At 34.6% G+C, this 21,810-nt stretch overlaps 1 protein-coding gene across 3 annotated transcripts in view; it reads left to right on the top strand.

Annotated features, from left to right (window-relative positions):
- Nucleotides 1-21,810, top strand: part of Pcdh17 (protocadherin 17) — a 93,681-nt gene that overhangs the window by 31,448 nt on the left and 40,423 nt on the right. For 2 of the 3 annotated variants that reach the window (XM_075950241.1, XM_075950239.1), the window contains 2 exons: nt 2,471-2,529; nt 2,663-2,835. In XM_075950241.1, the coding sequence (XP_075806356.1) occupies nt 2,471-2,529; nt 2,663-2,835 (232 nt within the window). The remainder of the gene's footprint in view (nt 1-2,470; nt 2,530-2,662; nt 2,836-21,810) is intronic. The other variant, XM_075950240.1, reaches the window with a different exon arrangement.

Genomic DNA, 21,810 nt, shown 5'->3' on the forward strand with positions numbered 1-21,810 from the left:
ACTTACTTTTTTTCTCTTTCACAGGAAAATACTTTTATTTTATAGGCAGACGATTTTAAATGAATTTTCAGTCACCCCCAAGCATTTACAGTCTATATTAAACCTGCTTGTTGTTTTAGAGTGAATTAGTTGTATGTTTGTATAAAAGCCAAATGACTACTCTGTGCTAATTACACAGAAACTAATACAGTCTCTTCCTTCCCAAGTTACTTTAATGAATAAGTAGACATCATTTCTAAACATTTGCACTTTTTCTCTGATAAAATTGTAAGCTTCTAATTTTGCAGCTTTTAAAGCTCTGGAATTATAAGCAATGCATTCTCTGTCTTGTCTTTCTTTCCCTTCCTCTCTCCTTTGCCTCATTCATACATACTTTTGTTTCTCATTTCCTTTTCTCCAGTTTTCTCCTGCTTGTTACCTCTGCTTTTTCTTTTTATCTTGTTCTTTCCCTCATCAAATCATATTTTCTCTCCCTTCCTTTTGTTTCTCCCCCTTCCTCTAAACATTTGTAGGTAACAGTACAGATGAGTTGTGTTCACACGCACCAATGCATGCATTTATGAACACACAATCTTTTATAATCCTTTATTCAAAGGGAGAATGAACTTTACTAACATGCATGGATTTTCAGAAGCTGTCCTTAAGATGAGAAGAGAAAAGTTTTCTGTCTTTATCCTATGTATCACTAAACAGGAATCACACTTAAGTTTCACCTAATTAAAACCATTGGAGTCATAATCCTATTTATAGTTACACTAGTATTTTCTAACTAACTTCCAATTTCACTTTACTCTTTTCCTTTATTCTTAACATACTGGACTCTGTCATTCTGAAGCCTTTTGAGATTATTATATTTGCTTTTTTTTCTGGCAGTAACAACTAACTGGATACAGATTTTCACCATCTTAAATAACAAACTCTATTTTATGAAGTTTATACTATTCTCAAGTTTGTGGATAGTCTTAGAATCAGGCAGTACATTTGTAAAAATTGTGCCATCTCTTTAGTTTATCCATATTTATTTTACTGGGAGGAAAAGTTTCCTAGAAGCTGTTAGTTTGTCATTATGGGAGTAAAGTGAAGATGCTCCACTGAATCCTGATTCAGGTACAAGATGATGACAACCACAGGCCTCTGATTGTTCTCTAAGTCCAGTTAGAGTGAAACATGAATCCACCCAGTTCACCTAATGTTGCATGTAGCTTACAAAGGCCACTGTGATAATCATCAAAATAAGATGGTTACAGATTAGAAAAATTGTGAGTCTCTTTTATAATCTCATTATAGGCAGACAAACTTTAAAATATTTCCATCAATTTTCCTCAACCCTTTTTAATTTTTCCCAGTAACACTTCCTATAGGAAAATAAATTCAATTGTTGCATAGTAAGCAAAACAAAAACAAAGGGAAACGAAAAGTCCCTACTCTTTTTAACTAGCTTCATTGATAAAGAAATCGTATATTTCACTGCACTGAGCCTTACCTTGGCCCTCTTGTTTCATGGGTTGCATGCTCCGCATGTCTGATACTTGTATGCTGGACGGTCTTGTACTAACCCATCGCTGCCTCAGCACCTAACTGTGTGATATGAAGGAATGTAGAAAACAGGAGAAGCATTGTCACTGAGTCAGCTGCACGAAGAAGTAACGCGTGTGAATGTACAGTATCGGGAAATCTATGAAAGATCCAGTCTATTTCTCCCAAAAGACTCTGTTCCAAGATACAAGGAGAATTCAGTTCTTGTTGGCAGGCTTCCATGTCAGTTTGGAAGCAGTAAAAAACGACAAGACAGGCTTTTCAATGTCTTTACCCTTAACACTTAAGTAACTTTAAACATTTTTTATTTCACCCTGTCTTAAAGACCGAGAAAGTGCTAGTCATTCCCAAGGGATTGTTTGCATCTAAGTTTTGTAGTTGGGATGTAGTTTAAGAATGAATTAAAAATGAATTCAGCCATTCATGACATGCTGTATCTGTTCCGAGTAAAATTTTGTGGAAAGGCCATCTATCTTTTAATGGAGCAGATGACTTTACATGATATTATACCAGGAAGGGCATAGAATCCCAGCAGATGATGCAATTATGTATAAAAATGAGTGTTATTAAATAATGCACACTTTTAATATGGAGAAATTAGGTCATTTTCCCACTCCTCCCACAAATATTCAATCTTAATATCTGTGTAATGAAACAACATAGATAGTGTTATCCATCCTGGTACTAATGGATAACGCCAGTTATGACAGGTTCATTGTTTACTTTAACAGGTAATTTGTGGACCGGAATCATTTAATTGTTCTGAGTACATAATTACATGTCAGCAATTTCCAATTTAATTAAAATGTACAAATCTGAAGATTAAGGGAATTTTTGAATTATTAATCATTTTTCCACTAGGAAATCTTGTTGCTCTGCAGGAGATTTGTCCAGTGTACAACTATACGTATTTTTTTTTCCTTCTCGTTCACAGACAGACAATTTTCCCGCAGAGCCCAATTACATGGGCAGCAGGCAGCAGTTTGTTCAAAGGTAAGGCCTATTAAATAACTTTCTCGGCTTCTCCATTTGCATTTGTGTCAAAATTGCTTTGCAAGAGACTACGCTGCAGGTTTAAACTGGTCGAGACAACACTCTCTCCTCTTTTTCTTTATATGTATTTCAGTAGCTCCACGTTTAAGGACCCAGAAAGAGCCAGCCTGAGAGACAGTGGGCACGGGGACAGTGATCAGGCTGACAGTGACCAAGACACTAACAAAGGCTCCTGCTGTGACATGTCTGTTAGGGAGGCACTCAAGATGAAAACTACTTCAACTAAAAGTCAACCACTTGAGCAAGGTGAGTGATGCCTTCCAGTGCTTCCCACGTGTAAAGCTTAAGCCATCTGCATAAGCCTATCGGTACTAGCACAGCTGTTTGTCACAGTGGACTAGATTGTTGATAATCTGTGAGAGAAAAGTGTGAAGCTCACGGTGATCCTCAACTGCAAAGCTTTTCCTTATCACAGACACAACGGGCAGTGCCCATGGACCTTCTTAAAATGGGAACTTGTCTCTTCACACTAAGTCTGATTTTACCGATATTTCCTAACCTGGTCTAATTTGGGTTTGACTAACAAGGAATATTTGACATGCACCATCTTAATAATTAGGAACATTATCCTATTATTATATATTATTAAAATTGGAAAACAATTTTAGATTAAAGAACTTGATACGGATTTTATATTTCTTATCCATGCTGGCTTAATTTTAACTTTGATTATACTTTCAAAATAGATTCTCAAGTATGCAATAATACTTGAGATTTGGCTGCTCTGAATTTACATTTATATGTTCTCATAGACATCAAATACACATAAATTTGTTTACACTGATATAGATGAAAAAGAAATATAAGGTATTATGTATGGATTACACTTCTAAATGATTATCTTCAGTACATTTCATATAACTTCATAGTAATTTTGATGTTTTAGTTATTTCAGATACTATAAGACATTTGCTAATGATTCCTTCACAGACAACTAAGATAATCTCCTGTGTAAGACAATGTAGAGATTTTGATGCTGTTTTATATACATTGAAAAGAATTGTCCATAAATAAAATTTCATAAATATATGCTAATTAAATTACTTAAATATTGGTCTTCAAGATATCAACAATATTTATGTCTGTTTAATATATGCTAGCATAGATCCTTCTAGTGAGAGAGAACACTTAAGGGCATGTAGCTTCTAGATCATTAGTGGTGGTTCTTGCAAAATAAGTTTTTGTCTGTATTGCAGTATTTAGGGATTTTTCAAATCATAATGAAACTTCAATATAAACATGCATTCACCTACCTGTCAAAATGTTTATGCCTACTTATTTAGATACATTCAAAACCAAAGGAAATGCATATTCAGCATAGAACAAGAAAAAATTGTTCATCCCCCAAAATGTTATTGTGTTTAAGGATGAGCTCACATAAATCCTGGTTTAAATAATAAGGTTTAGATGAATGGCTATTTCTACGTATTCACCATAACAGCAGGCTGGGTGGAGAAACAACGCTGTCTTAAAACTTCTTCTCATTAGAAGCAAATAGAATACTTCCTTAGTATGCACACTTCCTAGAGCCATGGATGGTTACCTGAGGAGACTTAAATGGTAGACTACGTCTCAACAATTTATATAAACATTTGAGGCACATTTTACTACTGGATTTCATTATACGAGTACGCAGCACAAAACTGACCCATTTGCATGTGTGGTGAATAAGGAGTTCAAGAGATAACACTGGAAATATAGTTTTCAAGGTGATAAACACTAAATAAAGTTCATATAGGTAGTGACATATTTGTAAGGTATTTATTAATAATAAGCCTAACAAAAAACACAGAAACCACTGCAAACATTAACTCTGATTCCTTTCTTAATTCATGACAATAGTGTATTTGGTATATTTTCTCATATAGAACATGAAATATCTAGCTAATCATGCCTGAAAATATAAATTATATTAAATACTGACTTCAATATCTATATCAAAAAATAATGCCTTAGGACTATGACTTTCATTCTTAAAAGAAGGTCCAAGTACTCATATATTTCAATGGCCATTACTCATGAAACAATTGTTATGACAAGAGTGAGGTAACTGATAGTAATGTCTCTTGTAAAGAATGTCATTTGTACACATTGCCGTGAAATTCACAGGAAAGCTTCATGATCTGTAAGGTAGACTTAGGAGATCTGTGATTTATGCAGGCGAGAACACTGACTTGTTTTTAAAATGATAATAAGTTTAGCTCTAATATTTCCTTTATTTGTTCATCTATTCATTTCTTTTATTCGTTACTTTACTAAATATCTATTTTAATATAAAAATGTTTTAAAATATAATAAATGACCCTGGATGCTGACTGCAAATAATCATATGTAATTAGTACAGCTGAGATCTCTCTCTTCTCAATCTATCTTATCTGCCTGTCTCTCTGATGTATATGTATGTCTGTTTTTCTTTCCAGCTATTTAGATTCAGAGAACAGAATTAGAATTTACTATGTTTTTACTACTAAGCATATATAATGGAAACTTTATTACAACATAAGACAATTTGACCTGAAATATCTTTGAAAAACATTCTCCTTTTATCTTACACAAGAAAGTAAAAGTTATTAGAATTTATCAACTTGTTGAAGAGACTTAAGTTTAATAATAGGATTATATATGAGCAGAAGAGGTATATTTTCTATAAAACTTTTCCTCTAAATGGAAGAAATTTGTTTCTGTGGCCATTTTGATTCATGTTGATTGATTTGATGAAGTATCAAAAAAACATTAATAAGTAAGTTAATACCTGAGTTGATGTTTGCTGAGCTAGGGAAGGAAATCAGAGAACCTGGTATGCACCGATTGAGCATGAGACACTCACTTATTTATTTAAGTATTATCCATTTAATCTTATGCATTTATTTTCATAGCACTTACCAATAGCTAGGTCTTACTGCTCACACTGATGAATGTGTGTACTTTTGATGCATGCCAGTCGTAAACAATGAAGGCAGAACTTGAAGGAAAACTGTACAGGACATTAAAAATACGCCTTCAGAGCCGTCATTTTCATCTGTGTTTCATACAGTTTACATGATGAACACTTTATTCAGAAGAAATTGGGAATGCTGGGCAAGTATATTGTTGTTTTCTTGGTCAATATATTCTGCTAGTTTAATTGAAAAGCATCACGACAGGCAGTGCCACAAATACTTGAGTGAACACGTGTAGAAGACAGCTTTCTTTACTAATGATGACAGCCGTGTCCAAATAACCATCTCATGAAGAGTTCAAATATTAAATCCTAATTTTCAGTACACCCAATAATGTCTAAAGAAAACTAGAATAGAAATTACATAAAAACAACTTATTTACTTCTTTGTCTTACAAAATTTATGAAACTACTTTACGTGACTTGAGCTAAAAATCATCACCATATTCTATTTTATTTTCTTGTGTACTTTCCGTTGAATTATTTTCTTGTTTAAGGGATGTATCCTTAGAAAATTAACATTTTATTTCTTAATTATATTATTTCAAACTCATAAATGAAAAGAAATTTCAAAAAACATTCTTCATACTTTCAACGATAACAATGATTTTCTTTCTGAGATGACTTAGACTTCTTGAGATTTTGTCTTAATTAATTTAAATGATTCTTTTTTCTCCACTTTGGTGGAGTCAATTTTTTTCATCCATCCAATTCTGATAGTTCTGTGTTTTTGCTGCCATCACCTTAATACCAAATAGAGAACATGAGTATGCATTGCCCATTATTTTAGCAAAAATACTTGAAAGGATTCAGCAGCTAATTGAAGGTGTGATGTATTATACAGCAGTTGACGATAGCTTTAAGGATTTTATGTTAATAAAACCTCCAGGAGAAATAAGCTATTTTAGTTTTGTTTACCATGCTTTAAAAAATTCTTAAAGAATGTACTTAAATTCTTTTTATTTTGACTGCATTTTGTACCTTCCTTCTGCATTTGTTTAATATATTTAATATATTTTTCACGTGCCCTTTCAGAACTTATCAATCAAATAATACAGGTATACAAGTGAGGGGATGCATAAATGGATGACAGACAGATAAGCAATTAGGCATGCAAAACAAGTAGTACAAGTTTAATAGCAAATCTGCTTAGTAAGAGCAGTAAATATTACTATTATTCTCAATAAGCCATTTTATGAAGAATAACAAGAAATTGACCAAAATACATCATTTTCCTTTCATTGATTAATATTTTAGTATAAAATTACTTATATCAAAGGCCAATAAAGTACATGCAGTGTTGATTTTATTGTAAAGGTGAGCCACATATAGATTTGCTAATAATAAATCTCTTTCAAGAGCTTTTGAAGCAAATTTAGATTTATGTTTCACAATACTAGCCACTCTTTGATTTCTTCAAAGAAGTATTTACCTTTGGATTCTATCCATTAGACGTCTTATAAATGGCTTTAATGTTAAAAATAAGGTTTTTTCATCTCAAATGATTTGTAAACATTATCTAGAGGAGAGTCATTTTGTTTTGTTCCTGAATAAATAAATGGATGTCTTCATAAACACTTGCTAGTCACGTGCCTGCCTGATGTAAGTTTTGAATTTTCCAAGGATAAACAATACATGTGATTTTTTTTTTATGACTCACTGATGCCAAATCAGGAGAAGCTATCAGAAAAGAATTTTGTTTTGCGATTTTATTGGGAACCTGCTCTAGAAGTGGCAGGGTCCACATCACAGAATATAAGACCTTGTTGGGAGAAGTCCAGCTGTACCAGGTATCCAGTTATTCTTCTGCTTCCTAGGTGCTGTTAGGTTGTAATTTGTTCTCATAGCTCACTTTAGAAGACACTTCCACAAGTTGTCCTAATATATGGACATTCTATCCTTTTTCTACTTATAGAAATCTTGCCTTGTTAATCTGCAGTCTACTAAGACAGACCTCAAACCAGGCAGTGACGGTGCACACCTTTAATTTTAGCACTTGGAAGACAGAGACAGGCAGAGCTATATGGAGTTTGAGCCCAGCCTGATCTACAGAGCTAGTTCCAGGACAGTCAGGGCTAAACTGAGAAAGCCTGTCTCAAAAAAAAAAAACAGAAAAACAAAACAAAACAAAATTTGTAAAAAGCAGACTTTACAATAAACTTCTTGATCAAAGCAATTATTAAAATTTCACAAAAAACTGAGACTAAAAATGTCAAATGTCTTAATTTGATACAATTTATTCCATTGTGCAAGCTTAATTGTGTCAATAATTGACTTTCCTCTCCCTAAAGAACATTTTAAAAACTTCAGAAACTAAAATTACTGTTTCTTGTCTGTTTCATTTGGTATTTGAATTTCTCTTGTGGGCTCTCTAATCAAAGTACATCTAGGTTATCTTAAGTAACTTGCCTTTGTTTTCTGATTTTTCAGTTTTGTTGAGACTGATCCTTATCCTATCAAATCACCTACCCTAATTTCCTGAATATAACTGTATTTTCACTGTCTTGTTAATTATATCCACAAAGAAGACAGTTTAGGAAGTCTTTTACATCAGTCAGGGAAGCTGCAATGGAAACAAGAGGTGGAGTTAAGGCTATTGCTCACCTAGGCAAGGACAGAATCCAAATTCTGATTTGGATAGATTATTAAACCAGAGGAATAAGAGTGAAACATGTATCTAACCTACTTCCAAAATTCTCTCCAACAGGGAACTATAGACAGGCCAACAAATCTGTATTCTCAAGTGTTCTGTGTTCTTATTTCTGTAGTTCTGACTTATAACAAGACTGCTTCCTCTTCTGAAACTTTCCCAGGGGTGCAGAAGCAAATCCACTTCCGCACAGCAAGAAAAGGTCATGACCTGGTCCATCCTCCTAGCAGCCACTTACCAATCTATGATGCTAATAAAAAGGATGCTGCTATAAACTCATTAACAATACATTTTTCTTAGAAAGGAAATTGAAAATTGTTGTTTTATATGAAGAGGGAAAAGAAGCCATTGAATATTTAATGCTTGAAAAAAAAGTCATGTACAAAATTTCAAAGACATTACTTCCTCAAAGGAGACATTTTAAAAATTCTACTATTTGCCAAGACTTGCAAGGACTTTCCACTCAAGGAAAATTTTTCTGATACCATCCCTATTCTCCACCTGGTTAGTATAAATAGTCCACATTTCCTGGCTGTCTTCTAGGGATTTCAGCGTTTACATGATCTTCTTTTGTGCAGGAAAAATAGAAAACATCCAGCCTACTGTGGACTTTATGCTTTGGCTTTGTTTGTTTACTCGTATAGCTGTGCTGTAGTTCAGTGTACTAAGTTTCAGGGACCGCCTTTCCTCAGTGATGTTATCTGCTTCTAGTATCCAGCAGCTGATATCACACAGGCAGGGTTCATTCTCTTATATTTTTGTTTATTCTAAACACTCCTATGAATAGTGGAAAAACTGATGATAGAGTCAATGTCATTTGGGAATGTTTTCTTTTAATATATATATACACTCCTTTTCCTAAAGAACCCACTCACAAATTGAGATCAACTACTTCTATAATCTAAAAGGAAAGCCTCCCTTATTTTAGAATTATTATACTTAGCAAACAGCAGGGGAAAGGCAAAGATCTACTTTTTGTGGGTTTTAAAAATATTATCTTTTATTAATATTCAGTATACTTTTTTGAAATTAAGAGTATGACTTTCAACTGCAAGCATTCACCAGAAATTTTATCTTCTCTGTTAATTTATCAGAAATAAAATAAATTTGCTTAATAAATAGATATAAAATTCCCCCCCCATGAAATTTTGCATTTCTTAACTTTGATAACAAAACTCCAGCATAGAGGTTTTCTGATATTTAATCAAAGTGGCACTATCAATCATTAAGTTTAGAAGAAAGCTTCCATGTGGAGTCCTGCTTTTATGAGAAGACAGATCCTCTAGAAGTCATAGAAGCAGCAAAGGTAGTACCTTCAGTTTTACAAGTTTTCTAGGCTATAGCTCTTTCTATTCTACACTGTCATTCTTTAAGACACAATTGAAAACTCAGTCCCTAATGGTCACATGAGACCTTCTATTTCTTGTGAATGTGAAGATTTAAGTAGTCAAATTTTACAACTTGATTGTGGATTACACAACATATTATTGTATGAAACTCCCAAGGGATAATGGCACGTATTGTTCTAGATGCAGTCATGGACAATACTGTACTATTTATTTCCAAAGACTAAAACTTTGTGCATTTCTTACTGTGCACAACAACTCTACTTTTCCCAACTTTAGGTCTGACATAGAGGAATGGTGCATGCAGAGGGGTTTTCATTCGTTAGCTTACTCATTCTGTTAATAAAGACTAACTCTGCTAAGGGGTAAGAAGATGTGTTAAGGTCCAGACTGAATCCTCAAAATCTTACACTATTGAAGAGAATTTGGCATATAAACTATGATATCAGAGAAATGTGATTGGTTTTTCCATGAAGAGTGAAATTTTGGAAGGAAAATCCCATCCAGATTAAAGACCGTGAAGGTTTCTGAAGTAGAAGACATCTGAGCAAATCCTTCTGTTAACCTGGCAGAGTGAAGCTGGAGGAAGGGAGGTGACAGGACACTCTCAGAAACCCAGATGAAATCAAGCAATGTGTGAAAAGTTGCTTTTAGGAGCAGGTGGGTAGGGAAGTAGGTGTAGACGTGGCAGATGTGAGAGACTTGGGAGGTGGCTGGAAGCCCAGTGACGTGAAGCATGATGGAGGAACACTGCATCATCAGGAGGCAGCGGTTAAGACTTTCATTTTAATTGGGTTGATTAGCATTTTAAAGTCTAGTTTCCTGAGTTCTCTATATATTTTGGAGATCAGACCTTTGTCTGTTGCGGGGTTGGTGAAGATCTTCTCTGATATCATAGTTTATATGCCTAAACAGCTAGGATGGAAGGAAAATGACAGTTTAGTCATTGAAGAGGTAGCAGAAATGAACACAGAAGAAGATTAAGAAGTTTTGGTGCTTGCATGAGAGCTATAACAAATTATTATTCGATTTTTGTGACCTACTTAAAAGCTCAGTACAGCAAACATTTCAGTGTTACATTTCTCTAAATGATCAATGCTTCTTTTAATAGAAATTAGTAAATAGTTAATTAGATGAGACTTTATATTCAGTCTCAAAAGTGTGGGAGGAGGGGGAGAAGAGTGGGAGGAGGGGGAGGGAAATGGGAGGCTGGTGGGAGGAGGTGGAAATTTTTTTTTCTTTTCTTTATCCTCCTTTTATCAATAAAAAAAAAGAAAAAAAAAGTGTCAACTAAAAATAAATAAAACCTTTCAGACATTATAGAGAGCCTTCCTAGAGCAGGATGGTAGTTGAAACTCAGTAAGTTGTTTAAGTTTATGAGTGTGACTTCTGAGACTCAGTAGGCAATTATTCCGATTGCTAAAGTGGTGAAGAAAGGGTGAATTTACACGGAAAATACTTACATAGGATAGTTTAGAAACATTTGAGACACTAACATGGAATTATCAGTGCAAGCCTATAAAAAATTCATTTGGCAATCAGAGAGGTCGAGATATATAAAGAGGAAGGCATTTGGATAACTTATATTTGAATCCAGTTAACTTGCTGAGAATTTTTGTTGGAAAAGAAACATGAACCAGATTAGAATCTACAGAACTCAATATTTTAAACTTCAGAAGACATAGAATCAAATAATCATTTTCCTAGGAAAGGAAACGATGACATGTGTTCTGGGTGACTCCAACATCTGGGGACATCAACTCAAATGATTTAACTACAGCCTAGAGTTTTCAGAACTTGACAGTTACATACAATTGGTAATCAAGTCAAATCAATACATTTAGTCAGGCAATGCTGTCTTCTTCAAAAATAAAATGATACCGATATGATTATATTTTATGGGTCACTAACTAAATTTGGACTCAGTTTGAAATGTGTGATTTAGCATCCTGGCCTTATGGGCACCAATTACGCTTTCTTTTGAAGAAAGGGACAATCATTGAAATACTACACTTGGAATTTTTAGCACCTCTTTTCGTTGAGTGCACTGCCCAGCAAGAACTGCTCTAGCTGCTGTGTTGACTCCTTGGTCAGAATTTAAGGAGTCTCTGGTATGTGGAAGTCACTCTTTCAAACAGGAAGGACTGAGGAGAATAAGCAGATACTCCAACTCACACAGAACTTGATTCCCGTGAGGATGGTATTTTCTTGTGACTTCCCTGACATTGTGGAACCTATAGAATAAGTGAAAAGAGTAGATATTTCTACACTTAAGAGAATGTGACAAATAAGGATTGTAAATTGAGGGTTGTAAGGCTTGCAAAATGGGCCACACCACCTTGACAGTTGTTTAATATAATTTAAAGAAAAAAGAATTTGGTCTAAAATTTAAAGGATGAACACGACTTTTACTCTGAGAGATTATATCAGCTCCATGAGTCATGTAAACCGCCACTCGATATGCAAAATACATTCAGCCTTGAGGGACAATGAAGAATTTAATGTATTTAAAAGAGAAGGGGCAGGAAGAAGGAATTGTCAGTCACAACAGGAAGTTAAAGGTCACTAAGGAAAGGTGGGGGATGTTGGATAGGAAGACACATTGTCTTAGTGGCTGAAAATAGTAAAGAAGAAACAATGTGAGACACTAGGAAACTCCTCCAAAATAAGGCTCACAGAGCAGCTTTCCTCTGAAAACCGGCAGGTCACAATTGATTTCCCTAACAACAGCCATGACAGAGTTTTCGAAAATAAAATAAAAAGGCGCATCAGAAGCATGTACCATGGAAGTGTGGCCAGAAACTGGAGGCCGTGTTTCTGCCTTTGGAGAGACAGCAAATACTAGGGAAGGGGAGGCAGCAGCCCAGTGGGTATGGAGAGAAAGACAACTAAGAAAGAAAACCCCACAGTGGAAAATACTATGATTATTCAAAGTGAAACTGTGATGATGTAAGAGCTCTAATCAGAAGGACACAAATGAAGCACTGGATTAGAGCCAAAATACTTGTTGAAATAGTAGGGTTTCGAAGAAACTCTCTGTCTTTAACAGAGAGAAAGAGACAAATTTGGCAAGGTGGAAGTGAAGGTTTAAAAGAAACACTGTTCATAATAGGTGTTTTTAAATCTTCCCCATAATGTCTAAGGCAGAGTTGATCTTATTTCATTCTGCTTCCTGGAACATTTGTTATATAAGTGACAAGCAGATCTGTGAAAACCCAGAAATAATCAGGGAATTACAAAAGAGTCTGAGATGAGGTATTCATCTGTCAAAACAGGGGGACTGTTGTGTTATACCTGTTAAGAAAAATGTCGGAAAATTTGATACATCAAATCAGGCATATTAACATGCAAACTTCATTTTTCAATCTCTTATCTTAGAAACTTTTAAAAGCTGATATCGTGATATGCCTTGTAATTCCCAAAATAAGGTAGTTTCTGGAAATAAGAATTTTTCATAACTGCGAAAAGTAATGTTTCCTCAACATATTATTAAAGATTGAGACCACAGCCTGTGGCAGCATCCCAACTCAACAACTGTGGTTTGTAGTGAAAAGCAGAAATATTTACACTAAATGGGTGAATAAATAACAAAAATACTAATTCTAGTCAGTTTCATCTAATATGAGTATTTTTATTTTTAAATTGTGTGTAAGGAATATATATACTTGTAGTGAATTTCTGTGCTAGAGCCTTTTTTTCCTTAAATTCTTCACGATCTGCTATAATGTTGAGCACTCTAGTGTTACTATAATGAAAAGTTATCTTCCCCAGAGAAATTCTTGCAGCCATTGTGCTGTGAAATCATAGTAGACTCTAGAGTTGAGGTCAGCATTGGGCTTAATAAAGGAAAACAAATCTGTTGCTTTGTAATAGTTTTAATATGATCAACATCTCTCTCTGGTAGGTTTAAGAAAATATTGACCATCAAAATGTTTTAGCTATGGGATCATTCAGAGTAAAGCAGATAGAAATGGCCAGTCAGTAACAATAGCATATCCCCTGAAATTATTTTTAACAAGACATTAATGCTACTTCTTTTCTTTCTTTTTTTTTTCTTTTTGGTCTGGGCCTTGAGTATTTCCTTTCTAATTTTAATTGTTTTCTTTGTTTATTACACACTGTACAGAATTCTTTATATAGACTGCAGAACTTTTACTTCTATATGTTAATAATATCTAAAGAATTAAGAGCCAATGGCAAGAAATGCCCTGGAAAAATTTAATGTTTTATACAGAACAATTTCATGAGACATATAAGTATTACTGCTAAAATCAACATAAAGTAGATTGAATTTTAAGGAAGTTTCAATTAGATTTTAAAGATGGTTTTATGAGGCTATATATGAATTTTGCTCAGGGCTTATCTCATAAACTTTAAATAATATTTCTATAAGTTAACATAGTAAAAAATAATATAGAATTCATGGAGATGATATTCTGACATTCTACCTACAATGTCCTTAGTCTTCCAGGATATAAAGATTGTATTCAGCTGGGCGGTGGTGGCGCACGCCTTTAATCCCAGCACTCGGGAGGCAGAGGCAGGCGGATCTCTGTGAGTTCAAGGCCAGCCTGGTCTACAAGAGCTAGTGCCAGGACAGGCTCCAAAGCTACAGAGAAACCCTGTCTTGAAAAACAAAACAAAACAAAAAAGATTGTATTCACTTTTTCTGTAGAAATAAATAGAGAATATGTTTGGAAAGACAGGTTAAATTTTAGTAGTATCTTGATGTAGAGACTTTGAGATAAAAAATTACTTGACTATTTGAAGATGGAATAACCATAGCACCAAAGAGCTGGAGATTTGGCAAGTGGTGGTATAGCCTAGGAACAGCTAACAAGCAGATATCCTTTACCCTGAATTGTGGGGTGTAGAGAAAGACTAAAACAAAGGAGCTGTTTGTAGTCTAATTGCAGAAAGGCTTTATTGCTATATTTTAGAGTATAAGCCTGATTTTATTAATGGTTAAAGACTTTATTTTGAGACAAGATACTTAACCAGGTTTTAGTTTTAGAACTGCCCAGATTGTGTTTGGAAAGAAAGAGTCCCATGGCCAAAGAGATCTCACAATAGGTTGCAAAAGTGTAGAGCTATCATTACTTCCCTTTTAGTTTTTGAATTTTAGTTGTGGCTTATAATTGCCTCATTCTAAACAATAAATAAAATACCTAATAAATAACAAATAACCCAATATGTGTGTATCTATACTTGTATCTATATCTATATACTTTTGTGTGGTTCATACTAGCCTAGAATTGTAAAATGACCCACTTGCCTCTGCTTCTTGATGGACAGGATTAAAATCATGTACCACCATGCCCACCTAGGCATGTAAATGTAATTTTAATGCTACTTTAGAAGGATTATAAGTTCATAACATTTTAAATGTTATCAGATATTATAATCTGGTAGTAACAGGTAACTGAAAAGGAAACTATCAAAACAGAACATATAGAGGCATCTGCTCTGAAAGACTGCACAAAGCACCTTCCAACCAATAAGTCCTGCAGCAGCAGATGTGGTGCAAAGGTGGTTTGCTGATTAAAAGCCTGAGGTCAAGGGAGCCTGGCATGAGGCATTGCCCTTAGCAGAGCCTCGGTTCTTGTAGGATATGAGGCCTTCATCCTTACTTTTCATTCTAGTTACTTATTTACCAATTGCAATAATAACATGAAAGGCACATTTGAAAGCTAATAAGATATCAATTCTAACTTAAAAATAGGTTATGACTCTTTAAGAATTAGAACTGATTTATTTCTGCCAACATAAATAGATTTATGAGGAGTAATTCCGTATCATCTATAGTCAACTGATTTAACTCTGTCCATCATCATCATCATTACCATTATCATAATTCTATTAAATTATTTTGCTTAATACAAGTTACAAGGTTTCAAGTTTCTGGGTTTTGCTTTGTACGCATGCAATATCTCCACATGCAGAACCTTTTAGACTTACATGGATGACACTTCTTCTAAATTGAAGGAAATAAATAAAATCTGTTTTTAAAATATCACATGTATTAGGTTTTGCCATTAGCGGTATGACTAAGATTAACAAACTTCTCACAAATCTGTTGTATAAGTAAATTTCACTGCCCTGTTAGAGAATAGAATGTGTTATAGTGTAGGCTATCATGTATTGAGAAAACGCAGCCCTGAAAACATACATAAAGTAATATAGATCATGACTGTTACCAATAATTAATGAATAAAGAGGTCATGCTTTGAAAGAGAGTCTTTGGAGAGTTTAGAGGCAGGAAAGAGGAAGGAGAAATGATATATTATAATCTAAAAATAAAAGAAACCAGAAAAACAAGAAAAGATAATTCAAGATCTTCATGTCCCTGTTCAGTGCCAAAGAAAAAGAAAATGCAGCAAAAAAGGTGGTAACAGAACTTGGCTCAACTCTTTGTTCTGTCTACTGGGAGCGTCATAGCTCCATTTCCAACAGGAAATATCTCTAGCCAGCTCTTCATAATCCTCCCATCTACCCTGTCATTTCAATCTGCTACACACACAGGAATCCATTTTTCTCTTTTCTTTCCTCATCTCAACATCCATCTATCACTGGCGGTCAGCCCTGCTCAGTTTTGTAGAAAATGTCTCTAGTTTCTGACCCTGCAGTACCGCACTGCCTTGACTGTCAGCTTTATCTACTAGTATTTTTTTAGGTGGGCTTAGTTTTTCTCCAGTCTAATTTCCAACCATTAAGAAGATGGGCACCTATCTCCTTGAGATATAAATCACATTATATATCTCCTCTAATTAACTACTGAAAACAGAAAAGCCAAACCATAACAATGAAAACTTTAAAACTTATCAGCAGCATATTTATGTTACTCCCTGAGCATCACTTTAAATCAGAACTAGAGATTTATCAAGTCCCCAATTTAGGATTCTCTCTCTCTCTCTCTCTCTCTCTCTCTCTCTCTCTCTCTCTCTCTCTCTCTCTCTCTCCTCCCTCCCCCTTCTTTCTTTTCCTTTTTGTTTTCTATATGCAGACTTCTAATGATAAGATTTTTTTTTTGCACTGATTTATTTTCTCCAATAGACTGCATGCACTATATGGTTTGGGGTGATTTTTCTGATCCTCCAGTGTGTTCTCCATGTCTACTAAAATAGCAGGAGAAAATAACAGGCCATAAAGCTGACTACTTACCAAGAATAAAGCATAGGGGCGGTAACAGATTTTAGAAAGCTGGAAGTCAATGGGTGAATAGAGGAGGATCTTGATTTTATTTATTCATTTATTGCCTTTTTATATTCTTGGGCCTCTTTGGTTTTTGTTTTGTTTTTATTTTAAATTTTATTTTACATTCCATCCACTGTTTTCCCATCACTCCTCCTCCCCCTCTCCTCCCCTGCAGCCCACCCCCTATCCTTTCCTCCCAACCTGTAAGAGCTTCCATGGGAAGTCAACTAAGTCTGGTGCATTAAGTTGGGGCAGTAGCTTGATTTTATACAGAGGTCACATTTATTCATTCTTCAGCTTCAAGGAAGCCAGTACTAATAGATACAATATGGAAGAGGGTTTTCAAAGAACTTAACTCTGTAATTTCCCCATTTTCTTATTTAATATGTACAATTTCACGAGAAAGGCATTACTGTGTCGATTTTGAAGAGGAAAATACTAGAAAAAAGCTAGTCATTGAGATTTTGAGGATACAAATATAAAATTTTGTCAGGATATCTAATTTTAGTTTTATGGGTTTTCTATATTTCACAGTGCCTGTAACTCACATGCGCAATAGGGAAGGTTCTAAGCCAAAGTAACCTGGAATACAACAACTAGGGAAGAGGAAAATTAAAGCTGGAGGACTTAGGTGTCAAATCCAGCATAGGATACATCCACAAAAATGGTCTTAAAATATGAAACAAAAGATGAAATAACATTGAAGCACTAAACAGAAAAGAAATAAAAATAGAAAGTAAAGACATAATGTTACAATCATTTCCCCAAGAATCAGAGAGATGGTCATATGTTAAAACTTTGTTAATGTCAGGCAAATGAATATTGTTGTTTGGCAAAAATAATATAAAGAGAACATTGTGATACAATAGGAATGGGTAAGAGAAATGGGAATGTAAAAATGTGCACAATCTACTTCAGAAAAACATGTAGCTGCCTTTAACTAATATGAAAGAACATTCTCAGAATATAATGAGTTATTTTACATTTGATCCTCTGTCAATAATTTATATAAAGTATATGCAAAACATGTAAATGATATAGACTCTAAAGTATTTACAAAAAGCAAGTAGAAAACTGACACATTTGGAAGAACATTTGATTAAATTGATACTTAAAAGAGAAGACAAATCAGCAATATAAAAACTGGCCTGGGTCTGAAAAAGCATGGGATAAAACCGGACTCACTGAACATAGCGGACAATGAGGACTACTGAGAACTCAAGAACAATGGCAATGGGTTTTTGATCCTACTGCACGTACTGGTTTTGTAGAAGCCTAGGCAGTTTGGATGCTCACCTTACTAGACCTGGATGGAGGTGGGTGGTCCTTGGACTTCCCACAGGGCAGGGAACCCCGATTGCTCTTTGGGCTGACGAGGGAGGGGGACTTGATTGGGGGAGGGGGAGGGAAATGGGAGGCGGTGGCAGGGAGGAGGCAGAAATCTTTAATAAATAAATAAATAAAAATAAAACAGTAAGACAATGTAAAAAAAAACTCATCCTGTGAGTTAACACAATATAATATTCTCAATGAGTGTCTGGTAACTATGTCATGGGACTCAGAAGTAGCACTCATATTACTAGACCCAAAAGACATATTTGCAATTAAATAACCAGATTTTTGAGTAGCCATGCAGGAGTGTTCATTTATTTGTGATAAGTAATATTGATGCAGCCTATCATATATATGTATGATACACACACACACACACACATTTTTTAAATTGATCAGTTTATGTCCATCCATCAAGCAATAGAGATGCAGTAAAAATAATGGTGGAGAAGTAAATGATTTGCCAAAGGGTAAACATCACTAAGAAACAGAACATCTGTTTAATTGCTTTTCCTTGGTTTTCAGTCAGAAATTCTTCACTTAAAGGCTAAGTGTACCTCTTCAGGGCATGATATGAGATCCCCTTGAGTTTAAGCAGAATATGCACTTTAAATAAAACGGTTAAAGACCATCTCTCCAGAGGCCAGAGTTTTTCTGCCTTTTTCCTGGTTATTTACTGAGAGTAGCAGCCCTATCTATGTGAAATCCCTTTGGTAGTATATTGAGAAATTAAAAGAAGTATTCTGAAAGTCCAGTGGTCAAGTCTCCTCTTACATTTCTTTATTTGAGTTGTGATTTTAGTTTTTGTGTTTAATAATTGAGCATATTCCATGTCTTATGTTCTCACACATACTGGTCAAATGTGCATATTTTGATACATTTATGTTCGAATGTCTAAAGATTTCTACACTGAAAATTAGCAAACAGTCCAGAGTAGAACTGTGTCACATATATTGTGATGTGTATGGACTGTGTTTCGGATCACTGGAAACTTTTGATTTAAAGTACAAAATGTATAAACAAACATATAAATGTATTTTCACACAAACCTCCTGGTGTGAGACTAGTTAAGTTCTTTATTTATCATTGTAATTATTTTGCATTCACATGCTAATATTTTATTAGCCATCACTTTATAAAGTTTAAACAGTAAGAAAAACAAACAACTCTCAGGAAGTTATAGGCAAAAACCTTATTTTATGCCATAAATACTTGTTATGCTTTTTACAAAGAGAATTTAAGTACTTTCCTTAATCAGTTTTAAAACTGTTGTGTCATAAATATTAACATATGTTTTCATTTCATTAAGTTACTTACTTATCCTTCCCCAATTCATTTGAAAGTGCAGTACATTTGTTATTATTTTCATTTCTGAGCAGATAGCTCTTGTTTTCTTCAGAGAGAACTAAGATTTGTCTGATGTCAGTTCAATGAAGTCAAACCTCTCAAATTCACTTTAATAATACAACAATGTCATTAATCCTACCTTGGGGGTGTTTATCTGCATCATGAATAATTTTAACAAGCAGTCAAATTATTACATGCTTTGATTCAATGTCACAATGAAAGTCAACTTGAGTCAGTATTGTGTCATCTCACAAGCCTTTATTACTAAATAGAGAGCAATTAATACATTTTCTTTACGTAGGAAGTTAGTTTGGTTCCTTCATGATATTAGTATTTCATATTTGTTTGTGTTTTTGAATACATTATCTGTTTAAATATTGCACAATAGAAAATATCTGGAAATAATTATGTTCGAAGGGAAACATTTTTCAGTGTATAGGGGCCAATTCTTTCCTACCTTCTCAAGTGTGGCTTTGATTGAGAATTCCACAGATATTTTTTTTTTTTTTTTTGACAAACAGGTTGCAAGGCGCTAATGATAAAAATACCATAAATAAGATTATCTCTGCCTTTTTTTTTTCTGCTCATTTGCTCAGCTGGTATTTCTGATATTCAAAGCTTTTAAAACATAGTGCTTGGCTTCACACTGTGCTGGTGATACATGCAATCCTTTAAAATACAAAACACAAAAACCAAACACTTAGACTTACTATCTGAGTGGCAATGAGTGATGGGAGCTGATGGTAAACACTGAGTAAAATGAGGGGGGAATGCGAGGATGCTTACAGTGATTAGGCAGGTGGTGTATTTGAAGTTTTCTATTACATCGTCTCAATTTTTCTGCAAATATACAATTATGCCACATCTAAAGGTGTACTGGAAATGTTAAAACAAAAATACATTGAATCAAAACTGCTTAGTATTTTTTAATTTAAGATTCTAAACATTTTAATAATTAGTAGACAATTACTGAAAATTTTCTGCAAACATAAGACAATTAAAGAATTTAACATGTATGAAGATGCTTTGTATGACTGCACAAATAAATTTAGGAGGCATCATCTTAAGTCAAAACCAAGGAGGATGAGAGGGTATGTGGCAGCTATTATGAGCCTAAAGATATACACTAGAAACTATAAATGACTAACAGTGTTGCAGGTGTGCAGAGCGAGCGTGAGAGCTCTTGCAAAGTTACTGAGAAGCCATTCAAGGGGTGGGCTAGTGTCTAAGAAAATCCACAGTCACTGAAGCCAGAAAGCCAGTGATGTCCAGGTGCTTTTTATCTTGAACATGAGAAACGAACTTGACAGGAAAGGTGAGGATTTAGGAGTCTATTGTAAGCTTACAAGGGAGAGTTTCACGTTAAGCAAGGAGAGCCCCAGCATAGCAAGCATGAGTCCCATGAAAAGATTGCCATCCAGGTCCCCATGCGTGCATTAGAGAAGCTTTAGTGGCTTGGGCAAGGGGTAAGAGGAGCTTGTCAGTCAACTTCCCCATCCAGGAGCTGTTGTCATATGTTTCAGCTTTATTCACACCGCCATGATAGTTCCCAGACAACTGTGCTCTTTGTTGCCTCACAGAAGACTGATAGCAAGACAGCAGGTCTGCAGCCAGAACAACTAAGCACCGCTAGCGTTTCTGACTTCCAGTCAGGACAGAACCAAGGACATATCTAGATTTTGGCTTAGGGAAAAAATCAGAACTGCTCTTTCTGAAGGTCACTGTCACTAAAACTGCCTCTCCTGTTTTTGTCTCCTCCGGTTCTCATCAACAATATTTGACAAGCCTTTGGTTATAAAGTTATAGGAGAAAACGTCTGGATAATTTAGAGAGGAAATTTGGAACATGATGAACTGGATTTGGAATTGGGAAATAGCATATTATCTTCAGCTTAGAATATACAGTCCCTGATTGGTTCAAACAAGATAGGCTAAAAGAAGATTCATTTGGATTTGCAAGGCTAAAGGAAAACTGAACTTACTCCAAGAGTGTTCTGTCATTAGACAATTTCAAACTTTTTCATAAGTGATCAGAAATACCTGGAACTTTGAACGTGACTGCCACTGTTTTACAGTCTTTCTGTTCTGATGGTGGGACTATTATCTAGAACACCATTTTATTATGAATATTATGAATAATTAGCCTGAGCATAATCAGCTTAACACTAGGCTATCATTCTACCACAGAACTCTATCATACCTCTCACATATTAATTCTTATAATAATCTAAAGTGGAATGGAATATGTTTAATGTTTGAGTTGATGGGAGAGAATGATGTTTTGATGAGTCAACTTTTACATTTATTTTCAATTTTACTTTTTTTTTATTATTAAAAGCAATTTGGGGCTTTGCATTTTATAAGTGGAAAAGGAATTGCTTCTGCAACTTCCACAGATTGGTTATAATGTTGAAA

This window comes from Microtus pennsylvanicus, chromosome 15, assembly GCF_037038515.1.
Source record: "Microtus pennsylvanicus isolate mMicPen1 chromosome 15, mMicPen1.hap1, whole genome shotgun sequence".
Lineage (NCBI taxonomy): Eukaryota > Metazoa > Chordata > Mammalia > Rodentia > Cricetidae > Microtus > Microtus pennsylvanicus.